The 13,443-nt window shown below is 66.0% G+C and overlaps 1 protein-coding gene across 1 annotated transcript in view; it reads left to right on the forward strand.

Annotated features, from left to right (window-relative positions):
- Window positions 1-13,443, forward strand: part of LOC134342637 (elongation factor 1-alpha 2) — an 82,698-nt gene that overhangs the window by 67,694 nt on the left and 1,561 nt on the right. The window contains exon 6 of the mRNA XM_063040995.1: window positions 11,800-12,056. Within this exon, the coding sequence (XP_062897065.1) occupies window positions 11,800-12,056 (257 nt within the window). The remainder of the gene's footprint in view (window positions 1-11,799; window positions 12,057-13,443) is intronic.

Raw genomic sequence — 13,443 nt, forward strand, 5'->3', positions numbered from 1 at the left:
GCCCGGACTGACCCCGCACGGTCCCAGTCTCCCTTGCCCGGGACTGACCCCGTACGTTCACAGCCTCCCTTGCCCGGACTGACCCCGCACGGTCCCAGTCTCCCTTGCCCGGGACTGACCCCGTACGGTCACAGCCTCCCTTGTCCGGGACTGTCCCCGCACGGTCACAGCCTCCCTTGTCCTGGACTGACCCCGCACGGTCACAGTCTCCTTTGTCCGGGACTAACCCCGCACGGTCACAGCCTCCCTTGTCCGGGTGTCACCCCGCACGGTCACAGCCTCCCTTGCCCGGGACTGACCCCGCACGGTCACAGCCTCCCTTGTCCGGGTGTCACCCCGCACGGTCACAGCCTCCCTTGTCCGGGTGTCACCCCGCAAGGTCACAGCCTCCCTTGTCCGGGTGTCACCCCGCACCGTCACAGCCTCCCTTGTCCGGGTGTCACCCCACGGTTACAGCCTCCCTTGCCCGGGACCGACCCCGCACGGTCACAGTCTTCCTTGCCCGGGTATCACCTCGCACGGTCACAGCCTCCCTTGCCCGGGACTGTCCCCGCACGGTCACAGCCTCCCTTGCCCGGGACTGACCCCGCACGGTCACAGCCTCCCTTGCCCGGGACTGACCCCGCACGGTCACAGCCTCCCTTGTCCGGGACTGACCCCGCACGGTCACAGCCTCCCTTGCCCGGGAATGACCCCGCACGGTCACAGCCTCCCTTGCCCGGGACTGACCCCGCACGGTCACAGCCTCCCTTGTCCGGGTGTCACCCCGCACGGTCACAGCCTCCCTTGCCCGGGTCTGACCCCGCACGGTCACAGCCTCCCTTGCCCGGGACTGACCCCGCACGGTCTCAACCTCCCTTGTCCGGGTGTCACCCCGCACGGTCACAGCCTCCCTTGCCTGGGACTGACCCCGCACGGTCACAGCCTCCCTTGTTAGGGTGTCACCCCGCATGGTCACAGCCTCCCTTGTCCAGGTGTCACCCCGCACGGTCACAGCCTCCCTTGTTCGGGTGTCACCCCGCACAGTCACAGCCTCCCTTGTCCGGGTGTCACCCCGCACGGTCACAGCCTCCCTTGCCTGGGACTGACCCCGCACGGTCACAGCCTCCCTTGCCCGGGACTGACCCCGCACGGTCACAGCCTCCCTTGTCCGGGTGTCACCCCGCACGGTCACAGCCTCCCTTGTCCGGGTGTCACCCCGCACCGTCACAGCCTCCCTTGCCCGGGACTGACCCGGCATGGTCACAGCCTCCCTTGTCCGGGTGTCACCCCGCACGGTCACAGCCTCCCTTGCCCAGGACTGACCCCGCACGGTCACAGCCTCCCTTGCTCGGGACTGACCCCGCACGGTCACAGTCTCCCTTGTGCGGGTGTCACCCCGCATGGTCACAGCCTCCCTTGCCCGGGACTGACCCCGCACGGTCACAGCCTCCCTTGTCAGGGTGTCACCCCGCATGGTCACAGCCTCCCTTGTCCAGGTGTCACCCCGCACGGTCACAGTCTCCCTTGCCCGGGACTGACCCCGCACGGTCCCAGTCTCCCTTGCCCGGGACTGACCCCGCACGGTCCCAGTCTCCCTTGCCCGGGACTGACCCCGCACGGTCCCAGTCTCCCTTGCCCGGGACTGACCCCGCACGGTCCCAGTCTCCCTTGCCCGGGACTGACCCCGCACGGTCACAGCTTCCCTTGTCCGGGTGTCACCCCGCACGGTCACAGCCTCCCTTGTCCGGGACTGTCCCCGCACGGTCACAGCCTCCCTTGTCCGGGACTGACCCCGCACGGTCACAGTCTCCTTTGTCCGGGACTGACCCCGCACGGTCACAGCCTCCCTTGTCCGGGTGTCACCCCGCACGGTCACAGCCTCCCTTGCCCGGGACTGACCCCGCACGGTCACAGCCTGCCTTGCCCGGGACTGACCCCGCACGGTCACAGCCTCCCTTGTCCAGGTGTCACCCCGCACGGTCACAACCTCCCTTGTCCGGGTGTTACCCCACGGTCACAGCCTCCCTTGTCCGGGTGTCACCCCGCACGGTCACAGCCTCCCTTGTCCGGGACTGACCCCGCACGGTCACAGCCTCCCTTGCCCGGGACTGACCCCGCACGGTCACAGCCTCCCTTGCCCGGGAATGACCCCGCACAGTCACAGCCTCCCTTGTCCGGGTGTCACCCCGCACGGTCACAGTCTCCCTTGCCCGGGACTGACCCTGCACAGTCACAGCCTCCCTTGTCCGGGTGTCACCCCGCAAGGTCACAGCCTCCCTTGCCCGGGACTGACCCCGCACGGTGACAGCCTCCCTTGTCAGGGTGTCACCCCGCACGGTCACAGCCTCCCTTGTCCAGGTGTCACCCCGCACGGTCACAGCCTCCCTTGCCCGGGCATGACCCCGCACGGTCACAGCTTCCCTTGTCCGGGTGTCACCCCGCATGGTCACAGCCTCCCTTGTCCGGGACTGACCCCGCACGGTCACAGCCTCCCTTGTCCGGGACTGACCCCGCACGGTCACAGTCTCCTTTGACCGGGACTGACCCCGCCCGGTCACAGCCTCCCTTATCCGGGTGTCACCCCGCACGGTCACAGCCTCCCTTGCCCGGGACTGACCCCGCACGGTCACAGTCTCCCTTGCCCGGGACTGACCCCGCACGGTCACCGTCTCCCTTGCCCGGGACTAACCCCGCACGGTCACCGTCTCCCTTGCCCGGGACTGACCCCGCACGGTCACAGTCTCCCTTGTCCTGGTTTCACCCCACACGGTCACAGTCTCCCTTGCCCGGGACCGACCCCACACTGTCACAGTCTCCCTTGCCCGGGACTGACCCCACACGGTCACTGTCTCCCTTGTCCGGGTGTCACCCCGCACGGTCACAGCCTCCCTTGCCCGTGACTGACCCCGCACGGTCACAGCCTCCCTTGTCCGGGTGTCACCCCGCACGGTCACAGCCTCCCTTGTCCGGGTGTCACCCCGCACGGTCACAGCCTCCCTTGCCGGGAATGACCCCGCACGGTCACAGCTTCCCTTGTCCATGTGTCACCCCGCACGGTCACAGCTTCCGTTGTCCGGGTGTCACCCTGCACTGTCACAGCTTCCCTTGTCTGGGTGTCACCCCGCACGGTCACAGTCTCCCTTGTCCGGTTGTCACCCCGCACGGTCACAGCCTCCCTTGCCCGGGACTGACCCCGCACGGTCACAGCCTCCCTTGCCCGGGACTGACCCCGCACGGTCACAGCCTCCCTTGTCCGGGTGTCACCCCACGGTCACAGCCTCCCTTGTCCGGGTGTCACCCCGCACGGTCACAGCCTCCCTTGCCCGGGAATGACCCCGCACAGTCACAGCTTCCCTTGTCCGGGTGTCACCCCAGACGGTCACAGGCTCCCTTGTCCTGGTGTCACCCCGCACGGTCACAGTCTCCCTTGTGCGGGTGTCACCCCGCACGGTCACAGCCTCCCTTGCCCGGGACCGACCCCGCACGGTCACAGCCTTCCTTGCCCGGGACTGACCCCGCATGGTCACAGCCTCCCTTGTCCGGGTGTCACCCCGCATGGTCACAGCCTCCCTTGCCCGGGACTGAACCCGCACGGTCACAGCCTCCCTTGCCCGGGACTGAACCCGCACAGTCACAGCCTCCCTTGCCCGGGAATGACCCCGCACAGTCACAGCCTCCCTTGTCCGGGTGTCACCCCGCACGGTCACAGTCTCCCTTGCCCGGGACTGACCCTGCACAGTCACAGCCTCCCTTGTCCGGGTGTCACCCCGCAAGGTCACAGCCTCCCTTGCCCGGGACTGACCCCGCACGGTCACAGCCTCCCTTGTCAGGGTGTCACCCCGCACGGTCACAGCCTCCCTTGTCCAGGTGTCACCCCGCACGGTCACAGCCTCCCTTGTCCGGGACTGACCCCGCACGGTCACAGCCTCCCTTGTCCGGGACTGACCCCGCACGGTCACAGTCTCCTTTGACCGGGACTGACCCCGCCCGGTCACAGCCTCCCTTGCCCGGGACTGACCCCGCACGGTCACAGCCTCCCTTGCCCGGGACTGACCCCGCACGGTCACAGTCTCCCTTGCCCGGGACTGACCCCGCACGGTCACCGTCTCCCTTGCCCGGGACTGACCCCGCACGGTCACAGTCTCCCTTGTCCTGGTTTCACCCCACACGGTCACAGTCTCCCTTGCCCGGGACCGACCCCACACTGTCACAGTCTCCCTTGCCAGGGACTGACCCCACACCGTCACTGTCTCCCTTGTCCGGGTGTCACCCCGCACGGTCACAGCCTCCCTTGTCCGGGTGTCACCCCGCACGGTCACAGCCTCCCTTGTCCGGGTGTCACCCCGCACGGTCACAGCCTCCCTTGCCCGGGAATGACCTCGCACGGTCACAGCTTCCCTTGTCCATGTGTCACCCCGCACGGTCACAGCTTCCGTTGTCCGGGTGTCACCCTGCACTGTCACATCTTCCGTTGTCTGGGTGTCACCCCGCACGGTCACAGTCTCCCTTGTCCGGTTGTCACCCCGCACGGTCACAGCCTCCCTTGCCCGGGACTGACCCCGCACGGTCACAGCCTCCCTTGCCCGGGACTGACCCCGCACGGTCACAGCCTCCCTTGTCCGGGTGTCACCCCACGGTCACAGCCTCCCTTGTCCGGGTGTCACCCCGCACGGTCACAGCCTCCCTTGCCCGGGAATGACCCCGCACAGTCACAGCTTCCCTTGTCCGGGTGTCACCCCAGACGGTCACAGCCTCCCTTGTCCTGGTGTCACCCCGCACGGTCACAGTCTCCCTTGTGCGGGTGTCACCCCGCACGGTCACAGCATCCCTTGCCCGGGACCGACCCCGCACGGTCACAGCCTTCCTTGCCCGGGACTGACCCTGCATGGTCACAGCCTCCCTTGTCCGGGTGTCACCCCGCATGGTCACAGCCTCCCTTGCCCGGGACTGAACCCGCACGGTCACAGCCTCCCTTGCCCGGGACTGAACCCGCACGGTCACAGCCACCCTTGCCCGGGACTGACCCCGCACGGTCACAGCCTCCCTTGCCCGGGACTGACCCCGCACGGTCACAGCCTCCCTTGCCCGGGACTGACCCCGCACGGTCCCAGTCTCCCTTGCCCGGGACTGACCCCGCACGGTCCCAGTCTCCCTTGCCCGGGACTGACCCCGCACGGTCCCAGTCTCCCTTGCCCGGGACTGACCCCGCACGGTCACAGCTTCCCTTGTCCGGGTGTCACCCCGCACGGTCACAGACTCCCTTGTCCGGGACTGTCCCCGCACGGTCACAGTCTCCTTTGTCCGGGACTGACCCCGCACGGTCACAGCCTCCCTTGTCCGGGTGTCACCCCGCACGGTCACAGCCTCCCTTGCCCGGGACTGACCCTGCACCGTCACAGCCTCCCTTGTCCAGGTGTCACCCCGCACGGTCACAGCCTCCCTTGTCCGGGACTGTCCCCGCACGGTCACAGCCTCCCTTGTCCGGGACTGACCCCGCACGGTCACAGTCTCCTTTGTCCGGGACTGACCCCGCACGGTCACAGCCTCCCTTGTCCGGGTGTCACCCCGCACGGTCACAGCCTCCCTTGCCCGGGACTGACCCCGCACGGTCACAGCCTCCCTTGTCCAGGTGTCACCCCGCACGGTCACAACCTCCCTTGTCCGGGTGTTACCCCACGGTCACAGCCTCCCTTGTCCGGGTGTCACCCCGCACGGTCACAGCCTCCCTTGTCCGGGACTGACCCCGCACGGTCACAGCCTCCCTTGCCCGGGACTGACCCCGCACGGTCACAGCCTCCCTTGCCCGGGAATGACCCCGCACAGTAACAGCCTCCCTTGTCCGGGTGTCACCCCGCACGGTCACAGTCTCCCTTGCCCGGGACTGACCCTGCACAGTCACAGCCTCCCTTGTCCGGGTGTCACCCCACGGTCACAGACTCCCTTGTCCGGGTGTCACCCCGCACGGTCACAGTCTCCCTTGTCCGGGTGTCACCCCGCACGGTCACAGCCTCCCTTGCCCGGGACTGACCCCGCATGGTCACAGCCTCCCTTGTCCGGGTGTCACCCCGTACGGTCACAGCCTCCCTTGCCCAGGACTGACCCCGCACGGTCACAGCCTCCCTTGCTCGGGACTGACCCCGCACGGTCACAGCCTCCCTTGTGCGGGTGTCACCCCGCATGGTCACAGCCTCCCTTGCCCGGGACTGACCCCGCACGGTCACAGCCTCCCTTGTCAGGGTGTCACCCCGCATGGTCACAGCCTCCCTTGTCCAGGTGTCACCCCGCACGGTCACAGCCTCCCTTGCCCGGGACTGACCCCGCACGGTCCCAGTCTCCCTTGCCCGGGACTGACCCCGCACGGTCACAGCTTCCCTTGTCCGGGTGTCACCCCGCACGGTCACAGCCTCCCTTGTCCGGGACTGACCCCGCACGGTCACAGCCTCCCTTGTCCGGGACTGACCCCGCACGGTCACAGCCTCCCTTGTCCGGGACTGACCCCGCACGGTCACAGTCTCCTTTGACCGGGACTGACCCCGCACGGTCACAGCCTCCCTTGTCCGGGTGTCACCCCGCACGGTCACAGCCTCCCTTGCCCGGGACTGACCCCGCACGGTCACAGTCTCCCTTGCCCGGGACTGACCCCGCACGGTCACCGTCTCCCTTGCCCGGGACTAACCCCGCACGGTCACCGTCTCCCTTGCCCGGGACTGACCCCGCACGGTCACAGTCTCCCTTGTCCTGGTTTCACCACACACGGTCACAGTCTCCCTAGTCCGGGTGTCACCCCGCATGGTCACAGCCTCCCTTGCCCGGGACTGACCCCGCACGGTCACAGCCTCCCTTGTCAGGGTGTCACCCCGCATGGTCACAGCCTCCCTTGTCCAGGTGTCACCCCGCACGGTCACAGCCTCCCTTGCCCGGGACTGACCCCGCACGGTCCCAGTCTCCCTTGCCCGGGACTGACCCCGCACGGTCACAGCTTCCCTTGTCCGGGTGTCACCCCGCACGGTCACAGCCTCCCTTGTCCGGGACTGACCCCGCACGGTCACAGCCTCCCTTGTCCGGGACTGACCCCGCACGGTCACAGCCTCCCTTGTCCGGGACTGACCCCGCACGGTCACAGCCTCCCTTGTCCGGGACTGACCCCGCACGGTCACAGTCTCCTTTGACCGGGACTGACCCCGCACGGTCACAGCCTCCCTTGTCCGGGTGTCACCCCGCACGGTCACAGCCTCCCTTGCCCGGGACTGACCCCGCACGGTCACAGTCTCCCTTGCCCGGGACTGACCCCGCACGGTCACCGTCTCCCTTGCCCGGGACTGACCCCGCACGGTCACCGTCTCCCTTGCCCGGGACTGACCCCGCACGGTCACAGTCTCCCTTGTCCTGGTTTCACCCCACACGGTCACAGTCTCCCTTGCCCGGGACCGACCCCACACCGTCACAGTCTCCCTTGCCCAGGACTGACCCCACACGGTCACTGTCTCCCTTGTCCGGGTGTCACCCCGCACGGTCACAGCCTCCCTTGCCCGGGACTGACCCCGCACGGTCACAGCCTCCCTTGTCCGGGTGTCACCCCGCACGGTCACAGCCTCCCTTGTCCGGGTGTCACCCCGCACGTTCACAGCCTCCCTTGTCCGGGTGTCACCCCGCACGGTCACAGCCTCCCTTGCCCGGGAATGACCTCGCACGGTCACAGCTTCCCTTGTCCGTGTGTCACCCCGCACGGTCACAGCTTCCGTTGTCCGGGTGTCACCCTGCACTGTCACAGCTTCCCTTGTCTGGGTGTCACCCCGCATGGTCACAGTCTCCCTTGTCCGGTTGTCACCCCGCACGGTCACAGCCTCCCTTGCCCGGGACTGATCCCGCACGGTCACAGCCTCCCTTGCCCGGGACTGACCCCACACGGTCACAGCCTCCTTTGTCCGGGTGTCACCCCACGGTCACAGCCTCCCTTGTCCGGGTGTCACCCCGCACGGTCACAGCCTCCCTTGCCCGGGAATGACCCCGCACAGTCACAGCTTCCCTTGTCCGGGTGTCACCCCAGACGGTCACAGCCTCCCTTGTCCTGGTGTCACCCCGCACGGTCACAGTCTCCCTTGTCCGGGTGTCACCCCGCACGGTCACAGCCTCCCTTGCCCGGGACCGACCCCGCACGGTCACAGCCTTCCTTGCCCGGGACTGACCCCGCACGGTCGCAGCCTCCCTTGTCCGGGTGTCACCCCGCATGGTCACAGTCTCCCTTGCCCGGGACTGAACCCGCACGGTCACAGCCTCCCTTGCCCGGGACTGACCCCGCACGGTCACAGCCTCCCTTGTCCGGGTGTCACCCCGCACGGTCACAGCCTCCCTTGCCCGGGAATGACCCCGCACGGTCACAGCTTCCCTTGTCCGGGTGTCACCCCGCACTGTCACAGTCTCCCTTGTCCGGGTGTCACCCCGCACGGTCACAGCCTCCCTTGCCCGGGAATGACCCCGCACGGTCACAGCTTCCCTTGTCTGGGTGTCACCCCGCACTGTCACAGTCTCCCTTGTCCGGGTGTCACCCCGCACGGTCACAGTCTCCCTTGTCCGGTTGTCACCCCGCACGGTCACAGCCTCCCTTGCCCGGGACTGACACCGTACGGTCACATCCTCGCTTGCCCGGGACTGACCCCGCACGGTCACAGCCTCCCTTGTCCGGGTGTCACCCCACGGTCACAGCCTCCCTTGTCCGGGTGTCACCCCACGGTCACAGCCTCCCTTGCCCGGGTGTCACCACGCACGGTCACAGCCTCCCTTGCCCAGGACTGACCCCGCACGGTCACAGCCTCCCTTGCTCGGGACTGACCCCGCATGGTCACAGCCTCCCTTGCCCGGGACTGACCCTGCACGGTCACAGCCTCCCTTGTCAGGGTGTCACCCCGCATGGTCACAGCCTCCCTTGTCCAGGTGTCACCCCGCACGGTCACAGCCTCCCTTGCCCGGGACTGACCCCGCACGGTCCCAGTCTCCCTTGCCCGGGACTGACCCCGCACGGTCACAGCTTCCCTTGTCCGGGTGTCACCCCGCACGGTCACAGCCTCCCTTGTCCGGGACTGACCCCGCACGGTCACAGCCTCCCTTGTCCGGGACTGACCCCGCACGGTCACAGCCTCCCTTGTCCGGGACTGACCCCGCACGGTCACAGTCTCCTTTGACCGGGACTGACCCCGCACGGTCACAGCCTCCCTTGTCCGGGTGTCACCCCGCCCGGTCACAGCCTCCCTTGCCCGGGACTGACCCCGCACGGTCACAGTCTCCCTTGCCCGGGACTGACCCCGCACGGTCACCGTCTCCCTTGCCCGGGACTGACCCCGCACGGTCACAGTCTCCCTTGTCCTGGTTTCACCACACACGGTCACAGTCTCCCTAGTCCGGGTTTCACCCCACACGGTCACAGTCTCCCTTGCCCGGGACCGACCCCACACCGTCACAGTCTCCCTTGCCCGGGACTGACCCCACACGGTCACTGTCTCCCTTGTCCGGGTGTCACCCCGCACGGTCACAGCCTCCCTTGCCCGGGACTGACCCCGCACGGTCACAGCCTCCCTTGTCCGGGTGTCACCCCGCACGGTCACAGCCTCCCTTGTCCGGGTGTCACCCCGCACGTTCACAGCCTCCCTTGTCCGGGTGTCACCCCGCACGGTCACAGCCTCCCTTGCCCGGGAATGACCTCGCACGGTCACAGCTTCCCTTGTCCGTGTGTCACCCCGCACGGTCACAGCTTCCGTTGTCCGGGTGTCACCCTGCACTGTCACAGCTTCCCTTGTCTGGGTGTCACCCCGCATGGTCACAGTCTCCCTTGTCCGGTTGTCACCCCGCACGGTCACAGCCTCCCTTGCCCGGGACTGACCCCGCACGGTCACAGCCTCCCTTGCCCGGGACTGACCCCGCACGGTCACAGCCTCCCTTGTCCGGGTGTCACCCCACGGTCACAGCCTCCCTTGTCCGGGTGTCACCCCGCACGGTCACAGCCTCCCTTGCCCGGGAATGACCCCGCACAGTCACAGCTTCCCTTGTCCGGGTGTCACCCCAGACGGTCACAGCCTCCCTTGTCCTGGTGTCACCCCGCACGGTCGCAGTCTCCCTTGTCCGGGACCGACCCCGCACGGTCACAGCCTTCCTTGCCCGGGACTGACCCCGCATGGTCACAGCCTCCCTTGTCCGGGTGTCACCCCGCATGGTCACAGCCTCCCTTGCCCGGGACTGAACCCGCACGGTCACAGCCTCCCTTGCCCGGGACTGACCCCGCACGGTCACAGCCTCCCTTGTCCGGGTGTCACCCCGCACGGTCACAGCCTCCCTTGCCCGGGAATGACCCCGCACGGTCACAGCTTCCCTTGTCCGGGTGTCACCCCGCACTGTCACAGTCTCCCTTGTCCGGGTGTCACCCCGCACGGTCACAGTCTCCCTTGTCCGGTTGTCACCCCGCACGGTCACAGCCTCCCTTGCCTGGGACTGACCCCGCACGGTCACATCCTCGCTTGCCCGGGACTGACCCCGCACGGTCACAGCCTCCCTTGTCCGGGTGTCACCCCACGGTCACAGCCTCCCTTGTCCGGGTGTCACCCCGCACGTTCACAGCCTCCCTTGTCCGGGTGTCACCCCACGGTCACAGCCTCCCTTGCCCGGGTGTCACCACGCACGGTCACAGCCTCCGTTGCCCGGGTGTCACCCCACGGTCACAGCCTACCTTGCCCGGGTGTCACCCCGCACGGTCACAGCCTCCCTTGCCCGGGTGTCACCCCGCACGGTCACAGCTTCCCTTGTCCGGGTGTCACCACACACGGTCACAGTCTCCCTTGCCCGGGACTGACCCCGCACGGTCACAGCCTCCCTTGTCTGGGTGTCACCCCACACGGTCACAGTCTCCCTTGCTCGTGACTGACCCCGCACGGTCCCAGGCTCTCTTGCCCGGGACTGACCCCGCACGGTCCCAGCCTCTCTTGCCCGGGACTGGCCCCGCACGGTCCCAGCCTCTCTTGCCCGGGACTGACCCCGCACGGTCCCAGCCTCCCTTGCCCGGGACTGACCCCGTACGGTCCCAGCCTCCCTTGCCCGGGACTGACCCCGCACGGTCACAGCCTCCCTTGTCCGGGTGTCACCACGCACGGTCACAGCCTCCCTTGTCCGGGTGTCACCTCGCACGGTCACAGTCTCCCTTGCCTGGGACTGACCCCGCACGGTCACAGTCTCCTTTGCCCGGGACTGACCCCGCACGGTCACAGTCTCCCTTGCCCGGGACTGACCCCGCACGGTCACAGTCTCCCTTGTCCTGGTTTCACCACACACGGTCACAGTCTCCCTAGTCCGGGTTTCACCCCACACGGTCACAGTCTCCCTTGCCCGGGACTGACCCCGCACTGTTACAGTCTCCCTTGCCCGGGACTGACCTCACATGGTCACAGTCTCCCTTGTCCGGGACCGACCCCGCACGGTCACAGTCTCCCTTGTCCAGTTTTCACCACACACGGTCACAGTCTCCCTTGTCCGGGTTTCACTCCGCACGGTCACAGTCTCCCTTGTCCGGGTTTGACCCCACACCGTCAGTCTCTCTGTCTGGGTTTGACTACAACCCTTGCCCTGCAGTCTCCCCCTGTGTCCTGATCCCATGACCTTTACTCCTTGACCCCTTGTTTTTGCAACTTGAACCATGACCTTTGCCGCTGCTACGCTTGCCCCTCTGACCTGACCCCTTACCTTTGCGTCTGAGATCCTTCTGTGACCCCTGCCCCACTGTGTGACCCTGACCCTTGCCATGCGACCCTCAGTTGGCGTGTGTGTGCTCACCGGCAGGGATTGGCACGGTGCCAGTGGGCCGGGTGGAGACGGGTGTGCTGAAGCCTGGGATGGTGGTCACCTTTGCCCCGGTCAACATCACCACGGAGGTGAAGTCTGTGGAGATGCACCACGAGGCCTTGTCTGAGGCCCTGCCTGGAGACAATGTCGGCTTCAACGTGAAGAACGTCTCTGTCAAGGACGTCCGCCGTGGCAACGTGTGTGGGGACAGCAAGAACGACCCCCCCATGGAGGCCTGTACCTTCACCGCCCAGGTATGCGGGCAGGCAGAGAAATGCTGAGGACAGGAAACGGGGGAAGGTTTAATGAGGGGGAGCGAGTGGAGTGTGGGAGGAGGGGAGTGAGGGGAGGGGGTGGGGTGGCGAGGAGTAAGGGAAGAGATGGAGGGCTTGGTGACGGGGACAGAGGTGTGTGAGGAGTGAGTCTTGTGACTAGTTTTGGAGCATCACCTGGGAACTGCGGTCAGGGGTCAGGGTCTCATGCACATACTGGGAGAGTTCCCCACCGAGGAATTTGAGGGTGAAGATGTCATTGTCGTTAACCCTGGGGGGAGGTGGATGTCTCATTCCTCCTGGGGTGATGAGGTGTGGTGGGATGAGGAGGATGTGAGCATGAGATGTAGGGACAGCAACAGTTTGATAATGGCAGAGTATTCCAGCAGACTAACTCTGACACCGTACATCAACAAAACTGAACCCAATCAAGGGTCTCTCACCAGACCTGAAAATGTTTGAAGAGATGTAGACTCCATTTCTTTCCCCACAGATACTGACCGATGTGTTGACTGAAATAGGGGTTTTGGTCTTGGGCTGGGATCCAGAGAGGGGTCAGGCTAATGCAGGCAGCAGGAGAACCAGGAATGGTCGTAGTTATAGAGCACGACAGAACAGGGACAGGCTCTTGGGTCATCTAGTCCGTCCTGCATTGTTAATCTGCCCAGTCCCTCTGGCCCATACCTGGACCACGTCCCTCCATACCGTCCTATCCACATACCTATCCAAACTTCTCCCTAGTCCCATCGACCCACACCCGGACCATATCCCTCCATACCCTCCCATCCATGTACCTATCCAAACTTCTCCCTAGTCCCATCGACCCACACCCGGACGATATCCCTCCATACCCTCCCATCCATGTACCTATCCAAACTTCTCCTTAATCCCATCGACCCACACCCAGACCATAGTCCTCCATACCCCTCCCATCCATGTACCTATCCAAACTTCTCCCTAGTCCCATCGATCCACACCCAGACCATAGTCCTCCATACCCCTCCATTCCATGTACCTATCCAAACTTCTCCCGAGTCCCATTGACTCACACCCAGACCATAGGCCTCCATACCCCTCCCATCCATGTACCTATCCAAACTTCTCCCGAGTCCCATTGACTCACACCCAGACCATATCCTTCCATACTCTCCATTCCATGTACCTATCCAAACTTCTCCCTAGTGAAGTGCCTCGATCACTGGGCGTGGGACACGAGGGTGAAGCTTCCTCAGTCAATATCCATGCTGGAATCTCAACCTGCAGAAAGCCAGCGGGCAATGGCCATCTGACATGGGAATCTCACCTGGGTGGGTGGTTGAGAAACTATTCCAACGTGGAAATCAGGAGCTGGAAAAGCTGTGACCATTGA

This window comes from Mobula hypostoma, chromosome 2 (assembly GCF_963921235.1).
Source record: "Mobula hypostoma chromosome 2, sMobHyp1.1, whole genome shotgun sequence".
Taxonomy (NCBI): domain Eukaryota; kingdom Metazoa; phylum Chordata; class Chondrichthyes; order Myliobatiformes; family Myliobatidae; genus Mobula; species Mobula hypostoma.